The following is a 21,263-nucleotide window of genomic DNA, read 5'->3' on the forward strand; positions in this document are numbered from 1 at the left end:
ATAGTATATATACTAACATAATTAGGGAATATTTTGTCATCTTTCTAATATGTTGAGTAATTATACCTATAAGAAAAGGATTTGTTGTATGATTTAGAGTATTCTTATTTAGCCAATTATTTTTCCATGTCTTATTAAAATAAAACTTTGGAAATTTATATTGCAAAAATAAATTGAACTCATCTGTGGAGTTTGTTTTGATTCTGGGATTAGTTTGGAATCCTCCAGAGTTTTGTTTTGTTTTTTTTTAAAACTACATTTTAACTTTTTTAAAGGGTGAAAGTTTACACAAAAACTGATGGACTAGTTGCTATTCATCCTAAATCCGTTAATGTGGAGCAAACAGAGTTTCACTACAACTGGCTTATCTATCACCTGAAGATGAGAACAAGTAGCGTAAGTGAATACATAAAATAACCATGGGTCTGAATGACAGTCTTGTTGTATTTTTTAAATTGTATAGTTTTCATAATTATAAACAAAATTTATTTTCTTTAAAAAAAATTTTTTTTCTGACATGACTTATACCTTCTTTAAGCAAATAACCTATACTTTTAGTGTGCAGATCTGTCATGATGGATCTTTGTATTTTAATTAATTGGGATGGTTATTTAATTTGCATAATTTTCTTTCAGAGGCTGCTTTCAAGACATACTGGCATTTTATGGTATATAAGAGTTTACATTTTTCAAAGAATTTTGTTGGCCTGTCAGTATACAAGTATTGGTCAGAATATTAAGTGGGGATTCTGTTAATATATAAATAAAAAGAACTTCAGCTACATTAGTGTTTTGGTTTTATCACTTAGGAAATATTTTGTTTACAGAATAGTGCTATTGATTGAATTGAAACAAAAATATAAAACTCCTTTGTTCTCTGAAGTAAGAATGGCTTGTTTAAATGGTATTTCTTCAAATTTAGTCTCTGTAATTACACTAAAAGGATAATACCTGTTTTAGAAGGAAAGCACTAATAGATTGATACTAGTGATATTATTGAATTAATGTGGCAATAATCCTTTCAGACTCCTTAATGTATTAATTTGCCTTAATTCTCATTATAGATATACTTGTATGACTGCACAGAAGTTTCTCCATACTGTCTCTTGTTCTTTGGAGGTGATATTTCCATTCAGAAGGATAATGATCAGGAAACTATTGCTGTAGATGAATGGATTATCTTTCAGTCTCCAGCAAGAATTGCCCATCTTGTTAAGGTGACTGACTTTACATGATTGTCTTTGATTCTGCATACAAGTTAGTATGTGGTCTTGTGGTTTTGTTCTTCCAAGTGTTATACATGTTACGTTAAATATTTCTTGCTTTATTTCAACAGAGGAAATTGTGTTGAGAAATTGATTCATAGTTTTTCTGAATTGTTTTTTGAGATAGTTACAGACCAACCATTCTAAATGGCTCAGTGTGATAAAACTTTGTATTTTTTTACTTAAGTTGGCTACTCATAACCACACTTTAGTTAGTTGCTTATTAGATATTTCAGTCTTTTTGTGTAATAGCTTATTAAATTTCTTGTACCAGCTGAAGTCACTTTTATTTATTACATTGTTTGATAGTACATCTGCCTTTGTTGAACATGTATAATTTTTCCAACTTCAGGAATTAAGAAAGGAACTAGATATCCTTCTGCAAGAGAAGATTGAAAGTCCCCATCCTGTAGACTGGAAGGACACTAAATCCAGAGACTGTGCAGTACTCTCAGCTATTATAGACTTGCTCAAAACACAGGAAAAAGCAACTCCCAGGAACTTGCCACCACGATTTCAGGATGGATATTACAGCTGACGGCTTTTCTGTGGTGCCCTGAAAAGCCAGTTTGATAGCCATTTTCCATCATGGTTTAACTTTTGGCTAGATGTCAAACCCCAGGACATGAGTAATTTTCATGTGTAAGGTAGAAACCTTCAGTAGGTAGTAAATAAAGACAATGTGCATGAGTTAACAATGTCATCTGTAGCTATTATAAATATACCATAAAAAACAGTTACTCTGTAGTGGTCATGTCCACATTTTGAGAGTATTCCTCTTATTATATATTTTGAATGTTGTACCACTTGAGAAATTCCTTTGTTCTGTTATGAAATATTAATCTCTCTGCCCATAATGACTGAGTATAGAATCAGTAAAAATAGAATGGTTAGCCAAAAAGCAGTATCAAATAAGAATTTGAACACATCCACATTTCCTCTAATGAAATGTCTATCAGAAGTAAATTTGTTGTAATAAAGCCCAGTATTTAATAAAATGTATAGTGTGTAAATCTCAGCTAGCTTTTTGGGTTGCTTTCTGCATCTCCACCTATCCCTTGGTTTATCTGATGGTTTTTTATCTTAGAATATATTTGTACCACTTTTACATCACCCTGTGCAATGTAATGTAGCAATTGAGAGCATGGGTCTAGAGCCTATCTAAGTTCAGTTTTTAGCTCCGTCATGTACCACATATCTTAGGCAAATTACTTGGCTTCTCTCTGTTTCCTTTTCCTTATCTGTAAAATACAGGTAACAGTTATGAGGATTAAATATGTTATCATATGTAAAGTGTATAGACTAGTGTCTGGCATGTATTGTGTACTAAGTTATAGTTATTATTTGAAACATTTTTTTAATAACAATCCATTATATTAGACTTTTCTTCCCCATGCTCTGAGTGCTATTTTATCCTCTCAGCCAGTGGAAGCTAGTGTGACGTGTACTGTATGTTTTCAGCCCTGTCAGATTTTGACAAATACTCTTGGTTGCTATCCAACAGCCATTTTGTCCCTCCCTTCCTGCTTGCTTGTTCATGTGTCCCCTCCTCTGTGCAGCCTTGTTCCCAGGGATGTTAGACCCTCTTCCCCAAGGGTGAATTGGATTGTTCTAAGCCAATCATGCATGGTCTTATTCTCCTTATAAGTAACTGATGAGGCATGAATATGTGAACCTGTCCTGGCTGATGGCAGCCGAGAAGAGATCTGCACGGGGGCATCTGAGAAGATTTTCCTTACTAATAGACTTAAAGAAGGAAATTCTGTGCTCCTCCTTTGGATATTGTTTTGTCTGACTCTGGCACTTGGAACTGCTGCAACCCTCTTAGGATCACAAGGTTGGCTCAGCGGGCAGGTGGAAATCACCAGAGTCCTTGATAATGCTAGTGAGCTGTTGAATTATCCAAACTCTGCAACTGCCCTGCACATGGACTTATTCTGACATAATAAACCCTTCTTTGTTTTAGCCACTTTTAGTAGGGTCTTCTGTATAACTTGGCAGAAGGGTATTAACTGAAACACATACTATCCAATGTTGAGTGTTGTTTGCTGAGGCTTCTGTCACTTATTTTGTGATCTAACAGTTTGACCCTGTGTCTGAGAAAAGTTGTAGTACTGGAAATACTGCAAAAAGAGACATAGGAAGAACATCCTGCTGCACCCTAAAAACTACAGATTTTATTGTGCCTTCCAAAGAAGCCAAAGGAAAGGAGTATCGTATGATGACTGGGATTGATTGATAATTAATTCTATGATGATCTTAACAGCACTGGTTCAGGTACTGCTTCCATTTCTGGGAATGTATGTCAACCTATCATTGCCTCCTAGGGTTTTGAATGTATTTGTGTGTTCTAAGTCCATTCTCTTGGCTAGTATCCCAAAAGTGATCTGCCTCTCACTGAATTCTTGTACTGGGTCATTGTGTGGCATATTAGTTTTGCCCCTAAACTGAAGGTGATCATTAGGTCCTATTTGTTTTATAAGAACATTTGTTTTTATGTTTGTGCCTTTTTTTTTTTTTTTTTGGCTTGCTTTTACTATCCAGTTTAAATTCAGTCAGTTGGCCAAAACGGTCTTGGCAGAAAGCATTTTAAAAATCTGTAAAAACAGATTACTAGTTAATTGGCTCCATGTTCATAGACAAATATTTAATCTCCATAAATGGGGAAAATGTTTCTGCAGAACTGTTAAATAGATGAGCTATTCAGAGAGATGAAAGGAGTTATTATCACCTCCAATTTATGTCTTCTCTATAGCCAGTCAAGATGGAAATTTTGCCTGAAGGTGCTATTTATGTTTTTCTTTTGTTTACAGAATAGGGTGTTACTTAGTGAAAAATGTATTCCAGGTCTCAGAACTATCTGTTATTTGGTAGTTTTAAAGAATAAGATACTAAATTACGAAGAAAACTACTTGCCTCACCATTCTGAGTGATACCAAGGATAACTCTTTAAAAAAATGACCCTGAAACAGAAAAAAAAAAACGAAAGAAATAAACTACTGGATAATCTTTAAGAAGTGTCTTCGAAAAATGAGTCCATGTGACACCTTCCTAATTTATTAACTTGGGCAAAAGCTCTAGATACATTTATACCAATATTGCAAGTGATTTTCACTTCTTCATTTTTAAAACAAGGTCCACCCTACAAGTTAGAAATCATAGAAGAGCTATAGGAAGAATTTATTTTAGTACTCCATTACCCAAAGTAAATGGTAATTTTCCTTCCCCTCTTTTAGCTCTGAGTTTGTGTATATTTTTAAGTAACTGTGATCATGTAGTATAATCATATTTATAATATGCTAATTGTTTTTACATGGCATTTTTATTCTGATTTTAAAAACACATATTCATTATAGAGTATCTGGAAGTGCAACATATAAAAAAAAAGGTTACCGCTGTTACAAACTCTTTTTTAATAAGCTTTAAGATATTATTTTATATATAATAAAGTTACCCAGGTATAATTCTGTGAATTTTGTCATGTATAAAGTCATGTAATTGCTGTCTCCACAATCTTGATATAGAACATTCCTGTCACCTAAGAATCTCCCTTTTTCCCCCTTACGGCCAATCCCTTGCTCCCACTGGCAACCATTTGGTCACTAGTTTTGCCTTTTCTAGAATTTCAAGTAAATGGAACCATATGTAGTCTTTTGTGTCCAGCTTCTTTCACTTAACATAATGCTCTTGAGATATTTATGTTGCTGTGTATATTTTATTATCTAGTATTGCATTGTATGGTTGTACCACAGCTTGTTTATTCATTCACCAGTTGATGGACTTCTTAGTTATTTTCAGCTTTTTTGCTATTATAAATAAAGCTGCTATGAATATGTGTATACAGGTCTATGTGTAGATAGATGTTTTCATTTCTATGATTTCTATACCTATGATTAGGATTGTTGTGTCATATAGGAAATTGCCAACCTGACTTAACAGAGTGGGTATACCATGTTTTACACACCCACCCTCCATATAGTATGGTTCCAGGTGTTACAAATTCTCACCAGTACTTGGGTATTTTTAGTTATTTGTTGTTTTGTTTAATTTTTGCCTTTAATGGATGTGGAGTCTCATAGTTTGTTGTGGTTTTGTTATTTCTATTGAATATAATAATCAGTGATGAGCATATTTCATGTGCTTACTTGCCATTTTCCTTGGTTGTCTTATATACTTATATGTGTGTTTTGATTTTCCACCTCATATGTTAAGTAATTGGGGCTTTAGGGATATATCTGATTAAAAAGAGGAAGGATTATTCTTTATGAATTTTAGAGCTGCAGAAAATTTTAAGTTCATTGACCTTTAAAATGGCAAAATGTGCCACTCTTCAATTGGCTAGTACAGTGGCAAGAGTTAAACCACTGTTACCAAGTGCCAGAAGAGAAAAGCACCAGTTTTAGGGGTCCATGATGTCAGGAGGTTGCACATCCACCATGAGATGATGAATAGGGCATAATAATACAAAACATTTCTGGTGTGGGTAAAGGCATGGGAGCGAGGGAAGACAGCTGATGTGGAAGCACTGCAGAGCCAACCTTTAAGACTGCTCAGAGTTTTGGTAGTTTGTGGTTTTCAATGAATTGGCCCATTTTATCTAAGTTGTTAAATTTATGTCAAGTTGCTTGAATAGCCTCTTACCCTTTTATATCTCTGGAATCTAACAATATGTGCTCTTTCATTCTTGACGTTGACAGGCTCTTTTTTGGTCAGTCTTGCTAAAAGATGTATCAATTGTATTCATCTTTTCAAAGAACTAGCTATTTGTTTCATTGATTTTCTCTGTATTTAAGTGTTTTAGTGCCATAAATTCCTTTCTAAGAACTGCTTTAGCTGCAAACTACATGTTTTGATGTATTCTCATGGCATTCAGTCAGTGTGTTTTTTATTTCTTTATATATTTACCTCTTTGATCCACAAATTGTTTGAGCATGCTGTTTAATTTCCAAGTGTTTGAAGATTTTCCTGTGGTGTTTCTGTTGTTAATTTCTAGTTTGATTCTTTTATGCTGGTTGGAAAACATACTTTGTATGATTTGTTCTTTTAAATTTGTCAGTTTATGACCCAGAATGTGATCTGTCTTGGTGAATATTACATATCTACATGGAAAGAAAGTATAATCTTCTGTTGTTGGGTGGAGTGTTCACTAAAAAATGTCAGTTAGGTCCCATTCCTTGATGGTGTTCTGTTCTATACCTTTAACCACTATATTACGGATTTGTCCGTTTTTTCCTTTCATTTCTGTTAGTTTTTGCTTCATGTATTTTGAAGCTCTATTATTTGGTACATACACATTTAGGGTTGTTATGTCTTCCTCACAGATTGACCCTTTTATTGTGATGTAGTATTCTTTGTTCCTGGCAATCTTCTTTGCTCTGAAGTTCACTTTATCTGTTCTAGTATAGCCCCTCCAGCTTTCTTTTGATTGGCATTTGCTTGATATTATTTTTCCATTCATTTACTCTACACTTACCTATATAATTACATTTTAAATGTGTTTCCAAACATATAGTTAGGTCACTTTTAAAAACTACTCTGGGGTTTCCCTGGTGGTGCAGTGGTTAAGAATCCGCCTGCCAATGCAGGGGACACGGGTTTGAGCCCTGGTCCGGGAAGATCCCACGTGCCGTGGAGCAACTAAGCCCGTGCGTCACAACTGCTGAGCCTGCGCTCTAGAGCCTGTGAACCACAACTACTGAGCCCGCATGCCACAACTACTGAAGCCCGCGTGCCTAGAGCCCATGCTCTGCAAGAAGAGAAGCCACTGCAATGAGAAGCCCGTGCACCACAACAAGGAGTAGCCCCCTGCTCGCTGCAACTAGAGAAAGCCCGCGCGCAGCAACGAAGACCCAACGCAGCCAAAAAAAAAAAAGTCAATATCTGTCTTTTAATATACCTAGATCACTTACATTTTATGTATGCCATTTTGTTTTTTAGTCCCTTTATTTTTCACTCCTGTTTCCTTTTTCCTGCCTTCCTGTGGGTTACCTGAAAATTTTTTTAATATTCCATTTTACCTTGTCTGTTGTTTATCAGTATATCTTTTTAAGTTTTGGGGGTTTTTTGCTTGCTCTATGGATTACAGTATACATGTATAGCTTATCATAGTGAACAAGTAGCAACATTTTGCCACTTCAAGTAAAATATATGTAAGACACCACCGTTGAAGCCTGTGCGCCTAGAGCCCGTGCTCCACAACAAGAGAAGCCACTGCAATGAGAAGCCCACTCACTGCAACTAGAGAAAGCCCCCGTGCAGCAATGAAGACCCAATGCAGCCAAAAATAAATAAATACAATAAATTTATTTTTTAAAAAAAGACACCACCATTTAGTTTTCCCAAATAATTCCTTTACATACGTTGAGAACCAACCGTATCAGGCAATGTAATACAGCTTTCAGCCAACTAACATTTTAAAACCTTAAGGATAGCCTATTGTATTTACCCAAATGTTTATCTGTTCAGTTGTTCCTTCTTTGTTCCTGATGTTTCAAGTTCACTTCTGCCACTTCCTTTGTTAGAGGAACTTCTTAATTATCGGACTGTATTTTTTTTTTTAGAGCAGTTTTAGGTTTACAGGAAAACTGAGCAGAAGATACAGAATTCCCGTATACACCTTTACTCCCTCCTCGTTTCCCCTATTGTTAACATCTTGGTACGCTTGTTCAAGGGATGAGCCAATATTAATACATTATTAACTAAAATCCATAGTTTACAACATGAGCTTCTTTGTGTTGTATATTTTGATCAATGTATTGATATAATGACAGGTATGCACCATAACTTAACCATGCAGAATACTTTCACTGCCCTGAAAATGTCCTCTCTGCTCCACCTATTCCTCCTTTCCTCTCCTTGAACCCCTGGCAACCACTGATCTTTTTACTGTCTCCATAGTTTTGCCTTTTCCATAATGTTATATAGTTGGAGTCATACAGTGTATAGCCTTTTTACATTGGCAACTTTTTCTTAGTAATATGCATTTTAAATCCCTTCATGTTTTTTCATGGATAGCTCATTTCGCTTATTGCTGGTTAATATTCGATTGTCTGGATGTATCAGTTTATCCATTCATCTATTGAAGATTATCTTGGTTGCTTCCAACTTTGGCCATGATGAATAAACCTGATATAAAAACTTGTGTGTAGACTTTGGTGTGGACATAGTTTTAAACTCGTTTAGGTAAATATCAAGGAGTGTGATTGCTGCATCATATGGTAAGTGTTTAGTTTTCTAAGAAACTTCCAAACTCTTCCCAGTGGTTTTTGCATTCCCACCAGCAGTCAGTGCAAATTCCTCTTGCTCTGTGTCCTCACCAGTATTTGGTGTTGTCAGGGTTTTGGATTGTATAGCCATTCTAATAGGTGTGTAGTGGTATCTCATTTTAATTTTTCAGTTCCCTAATGATGTTTCATCTTGAGCATCTTCTCATATGCTTATTTTCCATCTGTGCATCGGTGGTGAGTTTTCTAGATTTTTGCCTATTTTTTAATTGGGTGTTTTGTTTTCTAATTATTGAGTTTTAAGAGTTCTTTGTATATTTTGGATGCCAACCCTTTATCAGGTATATTTTGCAAGATTTCCTCCAACTCTGTGGATTGTCTTTTCATTCTCCTGTCTTTTAATGAAGTTCAGCTTCTCAGTTTTTTCTTTCACTGATCATGTCTTTGGTGTTATATTTTAAAAGTCGTCTCCAAACCCAAGATTACCTAGATTTTCTCCTGTATTCTAGGAGTTTTATAGTTTTGCATCTTAAATTTAGGTCAGAGTTTCCATATAAATGGATATTTCTTAATTTTTGTTACTGATTTCCAACTTAAATCATGTTGTAATCAGAGACCTCACTCTGTATTACGTCAATCCTTTAAAATTTGTTGAAACTTGTTTTACGACCCAGGAAGTAGTCAAAAGTAAATATTCTACGTGTGCTTGAAAAGAATGTATATGCTGAAATTGCAGCGTGTCCTATATAAGCCTGTTATTCTTGTCCAAAGCTTCTACACCTTCATTGATTTTTTATTTTTCCTATCAAATGAGAGAGGTGTGTTAAAGTCTCATTCTGTGACTTTTGATTTAATTCTTGTATTTCTGCTCATTTTTGTCTTATTATATTGAGACCATATTGTTGGAAGAATATATATTTAGAATTGTTGTATCTTCCTAGTTAAATGAAACTTTCATCATTATGTAGGCTCTATCCCTAGTCATACAGACTTGTTTTATCTAATACTGACATAGCTACAGGTAGTGAATGTTGTGATGTTCTGCCCAGATCCTCCATCAGGACTGATGGTATTCCCTTAGCTGCTGGAAGTGCCACCAGATGACAGCCTTCACTCACCAGCCCTCTGCAGGACTTGTCCTCGCCTCACCCAAGGCCACAGCCTGCATCCTGTGACTGGTCAGACAGAGCAAGGTTATAAAGACCTAGTCTCCTTGCCAAAGTTCCCTCTCTTTCCCCTCTCTCCTCTGAGACTCCAGTTAAATCCTGTACTTTCCATCTCTCTCCTCTTCATGCTTCCTTGTAGGTTTCTTCTAGCCTCTCTTCCAGTTCACCAGAATCTTTTAACTGTCAAATCTGATGTTAAATCCAGTTCCATAATTTCTAGTTGCTTTTTCTCTGTCACTTCTTGTGGTTGTTAGTTCTATATTGCTTTTTGAAGTTTGGCTTTATCTCCATAAACGTAGCAATTGTATTTTACTAATGATTTTACTATCTAGAGTCCCTGTGAATGTATCCGTTTTTCTGTTTTGTTTTTGTTTTTCCTGTATCCAGATGCTGTCTCTCAGAGGTTTTTTTTTTTTTTTTTTTTTTGCTGATCCTTTCATTTGAGAATTTGTTTTTTGGAAATAATTGAGAACTAAGGTGATGATAGCTTTCTCCAGAGCAAGGTTTTATTTCCTCCTGTCAGGACCTTGGTATGCTAGAAGCCTGAAGAGTGAAGCTCGAGGTCCTTGAGGTTTACTTCCTCACTCCAGAGTAAGCCCTTTGGAGACCGAACCCACAATGGAGATTATGGTAGGCACTAAACTCTGACCTGTGTTGTTTAACTCTGACTTGCGTTATTTAGTACTGCAAGTCTACCATACAGACAACTGCCTCTCTGCTGCTTTCCAGAGTCCACGGAAAATGCAGCAGTAATTTGGGATGGAGGAGGAACCAAAGAGGAGGATGCATCCTGCTACTTCCAAAGATGATATTCCCCATCTCTCCCCTCTTTCATCACTACCTTGAGCGAAAATCCAACAGAGATGCTTTTGATGTATGTATCCTATCACATAGCAGTATTTTAGCTGCAAAGAATGCTGGAAGACTAGCATTTTAAGGTTTTATAGAGGGTGTTGTAGACAGAATTCTAAGATGATCCCCATGATCTCTGCTTCCTTGGTGTTGCAGCTACGATTAGGTTACACTGCATGGCGAAGGAATTTTACAGATCTAATTAAGGTCCCAAATCAGTTGATTTTGAGTTCATAAGGGAAATTATTCTATGGGTCTAATATATGAGTTCTTTAAAAGAGTTTTCTCCAGCTGGTAGCATAAGATGTAACGAGAGAGGTTCCAAGTGTGAGGAGGACTGAACACGCCACTGCTGCCTTGGAGATGGAAGGAGCCACGTGGCAAGGAATTCCAGTCCCTGGAAGCTGAGAGCACCCTCCAATCTCCCCACCCTCCAGCAGCCAGCAAGGAAACGGGCCTCAGTCCTACAATCACAAGGAATGGAACTCTGCAAATAACAGGTATGAGCTGGAAAGCAGTTAAGCCAACAGTTTGATTTCAGCCTTGTGAGACTCTAAGCGGAGAACCCAGCCAAGCCATCCTAGACTTCTGACTACAGAACTGTGAGACCATACAGGAATGTTTTAAGCCACTAAGTTTGTGGAAATTTTATTCAGGAAAAGAAAATAACACAGAGTCATTCTTTGTCTTCCACCAACATTCACAAGGTGGTGAAATGTCCCAAGCACAAAGGTTCAGATACTGAATGGCCAAAATGAATGATAAGGTATATACTCCAAGGGTCAACAGCAGTTAGGAAGCTATGAACTATTTGAGATAAGCTGTTCAGTCATGCAGTTTTGTGGAAACTATAAGAAGAAACAGCATGGCCCAGTTCTTAAAAATGCCCCAGCCTTCTAGGGCAGCTAAGGCCCATATGTACCCAAAAAAGAAAGATCAGACACCTTCAATGTTAGCTGCAGATATCTTTTGAGGAGAACTCTGATTTGGCCCAAAATTCAGCAAACTATGTACTTAAATGAACACATCCTACAGTAAATTAAATCACATCAGCACGAAAGAACAAGTATATACAAAATCTTTATAAACTCACATATTTTGCCAAATGTGTACAAGCAGTCTCAATTCATTGGGACAAAAATGAATATTTTTGTTCTCCACAGGTCACTGAATGAAGTCATTGTACAATTCAGAGAAGCTACTAAGTTTGAAAAACAATACTGTGTCATGTAAAAACGACAATTCACGGTTGAACTGAAACATTGTGAATGAGTTCATACCTGCCATAAAACAACACTTTATCTAGTAACAGTATTAACCTGCTTCCTAAATAGGCTCTGATTTATAAGATGCACATATTTCCAAAACTGTTCACCATCTCAACTGATAAATAAATTCACAGGATTCGTATAGTTGCTTTTTAGTGTCACAGGATTTTTTAGTGTCAACAGTGTGTTAGCAAAAATAATACGAAATGGTCTCTTTGCAAGCAACACATTTACCTTCCTTCCTAAATGAAAACATTCCATTAGATTAGATTTTAATTTGTTAGCTTCTCCTCCAAAAATTCTGTGACATCAAAGAGGAGATAGATTTCGTTTTACCAAACCCAAGACCGTGCTTGCTGGGTCCACTGCTATTCTCCATTGACAGACTGGCCCAGAACTCAAGGAGCTCGGGGCCTGGCCTGTCTTTATACCCAGAAATGTGTGCATTGATAAAGGAGAGCAATCCACAGGCGAGGCAGCCACAGGTGCCCCCCGCAGGCTCACTGCTGCAGTGACAGGACACAGCCTGTGGGCTGAGCGCACACACCTCCCGCACTGGGCTTCTGCAAAGTTACTCACAATTGAGTAACTGGTTGGCAGTCAGTAGCTGGGGACACGTCACACGTGGATCTGAGTCCTTGAATGATGTGCCCTTTGCCAGGTTTTACCCCTCCATGAAAGAGAATGGAGTAGAGAGGGAACGTAGCTGCCAGTAGAAAAAAATCACTCCTCCCCTCACTCTTCCAAACCCTCCAATTCCCTCTTTATGAAACGTACTATTACAATGACTTTTCTCTCTCCTTGCACTAGTGGAAGAAATAAAGTTCTACAGACACCCGCAGTTAAGAGAGACTTCAAATCCAGCAAGCAAGGCCTTTAGTGCAAATAAAATGAGTTCCCATTAAGGTCAAAATGTTATGTTGCAATTAGGTACACCATGTTGCCTTCTTGATACCTTTTAAGGTCCAATTTTATCTTCCTTGAGATTGTTAAAATGTGTTTCAGCCAATTTCCTTTTGGAAATGGGAGTAGGAACAGTCAAAAACCTTACATTATTGAAGGCAAAGCAGCCTCACGTCAGTTTATCATCTCATGTAGGTCTATTTTTAAAAAGTACGACCCCTGTCCTATAGTCAGGATTTTCTCACATATATGAACCATCTAAGTTCTATGTTGTTAGAGTAACTTACGTTTTATTAGAATATACTTACCAAAGACCGAAGTTGGGTGAGATGGATTTTTTTAAAAAATCTTTAAAGTAAGGCTCCTTACTTCCCTTCTAATGAGGAAAGAGGAGGAAAAAATTCAAGTGTCAATTTCCCTTTCCTGGGAAGAGGTTTAGAAAAACTGAGCTCACCTTCAGAACTCTACCAGTTCCTTTTGAAATCAAGAAAGCATTAGCATCAGATCTAAAATATAAGAGGCAGGAGCAATATTCACAAAACTGGGTATTCCTTAAAGACATAAAACCTTGCTAATACTGGAAGAACCATACGAAGGAGATGTTTAAAGAGGGATAGTATACATCCTTGGTTAAGTGAGGATAGAGAAAACCAGGATACAGCATCTTACATATATATATATATATTTTTTATGCCAGAACATGATACAACTAGGAGTAGCTGAGGCTGCCTGATCCCTGAAGTGGACTGCTCAGCCATTCTGTTTACCTAAAGAGGTTTGCAAAAGGATTGCTGTGCACAAACTGAGCTTTGTGGACTAACTATCCAGTAGCTGTTCTCCTGGGAGAACAGAACCACCTGGCAAGCTTAAAGGCAAGTGTTTCCTTTCTTTTAATTAAATAGGCTGTGTTAAAATTAACATCAAAACCGGCCTTGAACCAACCAGCCCACCATTGATGTAGTGCAAATCTCCCAGTGACAAAATACCATCAGAGAGGCTACACGTTGGTCTCCAGTCCCAGCAAACGTCCCATTCTCGCCACATTCTTATCAATTGTAGCTTGACATGTTATCTCCTTGGCACATTCCATAGGAAACCAGCCCCTTTCTCCATCTCGCAGTCTTTCCCCTTCATACCAGCCTGCAAAGAAGAGCAGAGTCCTCATGGGGCACCAAGTATTTTGGATGAATCTTGACTGTTCAGCTCCGAGGGAGGACGATATGGGCAAATTTCAGAGGCAGTATCCTGCCCCAGGTTGGGTACCACGGATGATGCAAGGTGAGAGAGAGAGGTGGAACAGGGGGGAAGGTTTCAAGAGGGAATCAATGGCATATCATGATGAGAGGCAGAACATGATCGGAGGCCCTGAAGTGAGGTGTCTAGGAGAGTATTGAGCTTGGGCTGAGTTGCAGAAAGGGATGATGTTTTGGGTAGGAAGAACATGACTTTTATTTTTTTACTTTATTTTTATTGAAGTATAGTTGATTTACAGTGTTCTGTTAGTTTCAGGTGTACAGCAAAGTGTTTCAGTTATATATATATATCTTTTCCAGATTCTTTTCCCTTACAGGTATTTACAAAATATTGAGTATAATTCCCTATGCTATATAGTAGGTCTTTGTTGCTTATCTGTTTTATATATAGTAGTGTGTATATATTAATCCCAAACTCCTAATTTATCCCTCCTGCCCCCAACCCTTCCCCTGTGGTAACCGTTAAGTTTGTTTTCTATGTCTTTGGGTCTGTTTCTGTTTTGTGTACAAGTTCATTTGTATCTTTTTTTAGATTCCACATGTAAGTGAAATCATATATTTCTCTTTCTCTGTCTGGCTTATACTTCACTTAGTATGATAATCTTGAGCTACAGCCATGTTGCTGTAAATGGCATTATTTCATTCGTTTTTACGGTTGAGTATACATATATATATTCTATGGTATACATGTACCACATCTTCTTTATCCATTCATCTGTCACTGGACATTTAGGTTGCTTCCATGTCTTGGCTATTGTAAATAGTGCTGCCATGAACATTGGGGTGCATGTATCTTTTTGAATTATGGTTTTCTCCAGATATATGCCCAGGAGTGGGGTTGCTGGATTGTAATGGTAGCTCTATTTTTAGTTTTTTAAGGAACCTCCATACTTGTTCTCCATAGTGGCTGCACCAATTTATATTCCCACCAACAGTGTAGGAGGGTTGCCTTTTCTCCACACCCTCTCCAGCATTTATTTGTAGACTTTTTAATGATGGCCATTCTGATCGGGGTGAGGTGACCTCACTGTAGTTTTGATTTGCATTTCTCTAATAATTAGTGATGTTGAGTATCTTTTCATGTGCATTTTGGCCATCTGTATGTCTTCTTTGGAGAAATGTCTATTTAGATATTCTGCCCATTTTTTGATTGGGTTGTTTGTTTTTTTGATACTGAGCTGTAAGAGCTGTTTGAATATTTCAGAGATTAATCCCTTGTCAGTTGCATCATTTGAAAATATCTTCTCCTATTCCATAGGTTGTCTTTTCATTTTGTCTATGGTTTCCTTTGCTATGCAAAAACTTCTAAGTTTAATTAGGTCTCATTTGTTTATTTTTGTTCTTATTTCCATTACTCTAGGAAAGAGGTCCAAAAAGATATTGCTACTATTTATGTCAGAGTGTTCTGCCTATGTTTTCCTCTAGTAGTTTTTATCATATCTGGTCTTACATTTAGGTCTTTAATCCATTTTGACTTTCTTTTTGTGTGTGCTGTTAGAGAATGTTCTAATTTCATCCTTTTGCATGTAGCTGTCCAGTTTTCCCAGCACCACTTATTGAAGAGACTGTCTTTTCTCCATTGTGTATTCTTGCTTCCTTTGTTGTAGATTAAGTGGTCATAGGTGCATGGGTTTATTTCTGGGCTTTCTAACCTGTTACATTGATCTATGTGCTGTTTTTGTGCCAGTACCATACTGTTTTGATTACTGTAGCTTTACAGTATAGTCTGAAGTCAGGGAGCCTGATTTCTCCAGCTCTGTTTTTCTTTGGCTATGCATGGTCTTTTGTGTTTCCACACAAACTGTAAAATTTTTTGTTCTAGTTCTGTGAAAAATGCCATTGGTAATTTGATAGAGATTGCGTTGAATCTACAGATTGCCTTGGGTCGTAGAGTCATTTTGACAACATTGACTCTTCCAATCCAAGAACACGGTATATCTTTCCATCTGTTGGTGTCATTTTCAATTTCTTTTATCAGCGTCTTATAGTTTTCAGAGTACAGGTATTTTGTCTCCTTAGGTAGGTTTATTCCTAGGCATTTTATTCTTATTGATGCAATGGTAAATGGGATTCTTTCCTTAATTTCTCTTTCTGATCTTTTGCTGTTAGTGTATAGAAATGCAACAGATTTCTGTGTATTAATTTGTATCCTGTGACTTTACTGAATTCACTGATGAGCTCTAGTAGTTTTCTGGTAGCATCTTTAGGATTTTCTATTTATAGTGTCATTTACAGTGTCATGTCATCTGCAAACAGTGACAGTTTTACTTCTTTTCCAATTTGGATTCCTTTTATTTCTTTTTCATCTGATTGCTGTGGCTAGGACTTCCAAAACTGTGTTGAATAAAAGTGGTGAGAGTGGACATCCTTGCCTTGTTCCTGATCTTAGAAGAAATACTTTCAGCTTTTCACCATTAGCTGAGGGTTTGTATCAGGATGATCATGGCCTCATAGAGTGAGTTTGGAAGTGTTCCGTCCTCTGCAGTTTTTTGGAATAGTTTCAGAAGGATAGGTGTTAACTCTTCACTAGATGTTTGGTAGAATTCACCTGTGATGCCATCTGGTCCTGGACTTTTGTTTATTGGGAGTTTCTAAAACACAGATTCAATTTCAGTACTTGTAATTGGTCTGTGCATGTTTTCTACTTCTTCCTCGTCCAGTCTTGGGAGATTGTACCTTTCTAAGAATTTGTCCATTTCTTCTAGGTTATCCAATTTATTTGCATATAGTTGCTTGTAGTAGTCTCTTATGGACCTTTGTATTTCCGTGGTGTCAGCTATAACTTCTTTTAAATTTCTAATTTTATTGATTTGGGCCCTCTCTTTTTTTCTTGATGAGTCTGGCTAAAGGTTTATCAATTCTGTTTATCTTTTCAAAGAACCAGCGTTTAGCTTCATTGACCTTTTCTATTGTTTTCTTAGTCTCTATTTATTTCTGCTCTGATCTTTATGATTTCTTTCCTTCTACTAATTTTGGGTTTTGTTTGTTCTTTCTCTAGTTGCTTTAGGTGTGAGGTTAGGTAGGTTATTTGAGATTTTTCTTGTTTCCTGAGGTAAGCTTGTATCACTATAAACTTTCCTCTTAGAACTGCTTTTGCTGCATCCCATAGGGTTGGATCGTCATGTTTCATTTTCATTTGTCTTTAGGTATTTTTTGATTTCCTCTGATTTCTTCAGAAATCCATTGGTTGTTTAGTAGCATATTGTTTAGCCTCCACATGTTGGTGTTTTTTTCTTGTAGTTGATTTCTAATCTCATAGCATTGTGGTCAGAAAAGATGCTTGATATGATTTCAATTTTTTAAAATTTACTGAAGCTTGCTTTGTGGCCCAGCATGTGATCTACCCTGGAGAATGTTCCATGTGCACTTGAAAAGAATGTGTATTCTGCTTTCAGATGGAATGCTCTATAAATATCAATTAAGTCGATGTGGTCTAGAGTGTCATATAAGGCGTGTGTTTCCTTATTGATTTTCTGTCTGAATGATCAGTCCATTGATGTGAGGTGTTAAAGTCCCCCACTATTATAGTGTTACTGTCAATTTCTCCCTTTACAGCTGTTAGCATTTGCCTTATATATTGAGGTGATCCTATGCTGAGTGCATATCTATTTACAATTGTTCTATCATCTTCTTGGATTGATCCCTTGATCATTATGTAGTGTCCTTTTTTGTCTTTTGTAACAGTCTTTATTTTAAAGTACATTTTGTCTGATATGAGTATTGCTACTCCGGCTTTCTTTTGATTTGGAAATCCTTTTGCATGGAATTCCCTTTTCCATTCCCTCACTTTCAGTCTGTACATGTCTCTAGATCTGAAGTGGGTCTCTTGTAGACAGCCTGTATATGGGTCTTGTTTTTGTATCCATTCAGCCAGCCTATGTCTTTTGGTTGGAGCGTTTAATCCATTTATGTTTAAGGTGTTCTTATTGCTATTTTGTTAATTGTTTTGGATTTGTTTTTGTAGGTCTTTTTCCTTCTTTTCTCTTTTGTTCTCTTGTGATTTGATGACTATCTTTAGTGTTGTGTTTGGATTCCTTTTTCTTTTTTGTGTGTATATCTATTATACATTTTTGGTTTGTGGTTACCATGAGGTTTTGATATAGCAGTCCATATATATACATGACTGTTTTAAGTTGCTGATCTCTTTAATTTCAAATGCATTCCAAATATCCTGCATTTGTACTCTCCTCCTCTCATGATTACTGATTTAGATATCATATTTCTGTGTGGATGATTTCCTACCTTTACTGTACATTTGCCTTTACCGGTAAGCTTTCCCATTTTGTAATTTTCTTGTTTCTAGTTGTAGCCTTTTCTTTACTGCCTTGAGCAGTTCCTTTAGCATTTGTTGTAAAGCTGGTTTGGTGGTGCTAATTCTCTTAGCTTTTGCCTGTCTGTAAAGCTTTTGACTTCTCCATCAAATCTAAATGAGAACCTTGCTGGGTAGAGTATTCTTGGTTGTAGGTTTTTCCCTTCCATCACTTTAAATTTATCATGCCACACCCTTCTGGTTTGCAGAGTTTCTGCTGAAAAATCAGCTGATAACCTTATGGGGATTCTCTTATAGCTTTCATTTTTGTCAATTTGATTACTGTGTGTCTCGGTGTCTTCTTCCTTGGGTTTATCCTGTATGGCACTCTGTGCTTCCTGGACTTGAGCGACTGTTTCCTTTCTTGTGTTAGGGAATTTTTCAGCTATTATCTCTTAAAATATCTTCTCAGGACCTTTCTCTCTTCTTCTGGGACCCCTATAATGCGAATGTTGGTGCATTTGATGTTGTCCCAGGTCTCTTGAACTGTCTTCATTTCTTTTCATTCTTTATTCTGTTCTGTGGCAGTGATTTCTACCACTCTGTCTTCCAGTTCACTTATCAATTCTTCTGCCTCATTTATTCTGCTATTGATTCCTTCTAGGTGCACTTTTCATTTCAGTTACTGTATTCTTCAACTCTGTTTGGTTGTTCTTATCTTTTCTAACTCTTTGTTAAAAACTTCTTGTAACTTCTAGCTCTGTGCATCCATTCTTTTCCCACATTCTTGGATCATCTTTACGATCATCGCTTGGAATTCTTTCTTAGGTAGATTGCCTATCTCCACGTCAGGTAAGTTGTTTTTCTGGGCTTTTGTCTTGTTTCTTCATTCTGGAACATATTCCTCTGCCATCTCACTTTGTTTAAATTTCTATTTGTATTTTTATGTATGAGGAAGGTTAGTTATGTTTCTCAACACTGGAGAAGTGGCCCTCTATAGGGGATGTCCTGTGTGTTTCAGTAGTACACTCCCCTCTCATCACCCAAGGGTCAGGGACCAACTGGTCTCAGGGTAAGTTCTGATCTGCATTTGTGTACTCGGTTCTGCAGGCTGCTGGATTGTAGCTTTCTTGCATCTGGTGTCTGCCCCTGGTAGTGGGGAGCTGGGTCTTGGCCCTCTGGAGGCAGGGCCATGTCATGGGGTGTGTCTAGAGGTCCCTGTGGGTTCAGGAAGTCTTTAGGCGGCCTGTCTGCTGATGGGTGGGGCTGTGTTCCTGCCCTGTTGGTCGTTTGGCCTGAGGTGTCCCACTACTGGAACCTACAGGCTATTGGGTGGAGCCAGGTCTTGGTACTAATGAGCCAAGATGTCATCCACCAGTGTCTATGTCCCCACAGTGAGCCAAAGCCAACCCCCACTTCCAAGGAGCCCTTCCAAGACCCACAGGTAGTGACTTCATAGGAGCCTGGGCCAGACCTGCTTTTGCCCTGGGTCCTGGTGCACACAAGACCTTGTGTGAGCCCTCCCAAGAGTAAAGTCTCTGTTTCCCCCATTCCTGTGGGGCTCCTGCACTCAAGCCCCACTGGCTTTCAAAGCCAGATGCTCTGGGGGCTCCTCCTCCTATATGCCAGACCCCCCAGGCTGGGGAGCCTGACATGGGGCTCAGAACTTTCACTTCTGTGGGAAAACTCCTGTGACATAATTGTTCTCCAGTTTGTGGGTCGCCCACTTAGTGGGGTATGGGATTTGATTACATCACGAGCACACCCCTCCTACCGTCTCATTAGGTTTCTTCTTCATGCCTTTGGATACAGAGTATCTTTTTTGGTAGGTTCCAGTCTTTTTTTTTTTTTTAATCAATGGTTGTTCAGCAATTAGCTGTGATTTTGGTGTGCTTGTGAGAGGAGGTGAGCTTAGAGTCCTTCTACTCTGCCATCTTGTCTCCCAACTGACTTTTATTTTCTAAGTGAGGAAGGAAGAACCTCTGGAGATGAGAACTAGGTCACTGGGGGACTGGGAAGCAAGGAAAACATTTCATGTTCCTTTTGAATAACAACCATGTGACCGCATCCTATTAAAAAACATGGAGAAGCAATAAAGTGTAGATAAAGGAGAGGCAGGCGCATATGAGGAAACCAAAGGGATGGGGAATATGAGCACTGATGACAAAATGAGACCCTGAACACCAGACCACCAGCGCCCCCATCAGAACACTCCCACTCACCATCGCTGACACACTGATAAATGAGGACCACGTCCGCCACCTGCAGGGAGAGTTCATCTGGTTGCTTGGCAGTAAATGATCTAATGATTTCCACTTGGGTCAGTGCTGAGGGCGAAAGGGGACATAATGAACTTCCGGTAGCAGTGGAAAAACAAAACAGGTACAAATCAATAATCTGCATTCACTTAGTCTTTCTGTGCAATCAGAGCTGGCACAGATAGAAACAAGGTAGACTCCTAAAAAGCAGAAAAATCTTTCCCAGGAATTCTCTTACTTGGCTAAAGAGCTTTAGGATTTTAGAAGCTCAGAATCGAGAGTAGGCCTTCTATGATACATGAATCCCCTCAAAAATAGCCTTGATAAGAAGTCATTAGATACATCACACAATAGAGCAGAAAACAGTCACTGTGCATTGGGGAAACTGAGTCAAGATAGATCAGGTATGTGCCAAGGCCATGAGGCTAAAATCCAAAATCTATCCAGTTCTCCTGGCTCTCATCCAGGGTGCTCCCCCAGCCCACCCAACAGCACATAAAAGCTGCCAGAGAAGTTTAGAAATAAAAGGAGCTCCAAGCAAAAGTTAGTTAGAAAACATTTTAGTTTCCCTCAAATTCTCGATCATAACAAATCAATTTTTACTTCAGTGACTTGCTACTGGCTGGCCTGAGTTTTTACTCTGTTTTTTTAATATGAAACTTGATTCCAGAGAACTTTCAAACCAGTCACTTTAGCTCTGACTCTAAGCTTAAAACTATGATTTTTGAGTGCTCCAGAATATCCACCTTTGCTGCCCTAATTCTTTGAATTTGACCTTCCAGCTAGAATCCTCCAGCGTAGCATAACAAGATGCTTAGCCTATGACA

General features: G+C 37.8%; 2 protein-coding genes across 3 annotated transcripts in view; one reads left to right on the top strand and one right to left on the bottom strand.

The window, feature by feature from the left end:
* The window catches only part of DHX36 (DEAH-box helicase 36), a 48,507-nt gene extending 46,030 nt beyond the window's left edge, over window positions 1–2,477 (top strand). For both annotated transcript variants that reach the window (XM_061193531.1, XM_061193532.1), the window contains exons 23-25: window positions 276–396; window positions 1,064–1,216; window positions 1,617–2,477. In XM_061193531.1, coding sequence (XP_061049514.1) covers window positions 276–396; window positions 1,064–1,216; window positions 1,617–1,802 — 460 coding nt within the window. In that variant the 3' untranslated portion in view covers window positions 1,803–2,477. The remainder of the gene's footprint in view (window positions 1–275; window positions 397–1,063; window positions 1,217–1,616) is intronic.
* A 10,801-nt stretch (window positions 2,478–13,278) lies between these two features.
* ARHGEF26 (Rho guanine nucleotide exchange factor 26) overlaps window positions 13,279–21,263 on the bottom strand; it is a 140,457-nt gene continuing 132,472 nt past the window's right edge. The window contains exons 14-15 of the mRNA XM_061193533.1: window positions 20,401–20,505; window positions 13,279–13,816 (exon numbers count right to left, since the gene is read on the bottom strand). Coding sequence (XP_061049516.1) covers window positions 13,674–13,816; window positions 20,401–20,505 — 248 coding nt within the window. The 3' untranslated portion in view covers window positions 13,279–13,673. The remainder of the gene's footprint in view (window positions 13,817–20,400; window positions 20,506–21,263) is intronic.

Source organism: Eubalaena glacialis, chromosome 6 (genome assembly GCF_028564815.1).
Source record: "Eubalaena glacialis isolate mEubGla1 chromosome 6, mEubGla1.1.hap2.+ XY, whole genome shotgun sequence".
NCBI lineage: Eukaryota > Metazoa > Chordata > Mammalia > Artiodactyla > Balaenidae > Eubalaena > Eubalaena glacialis.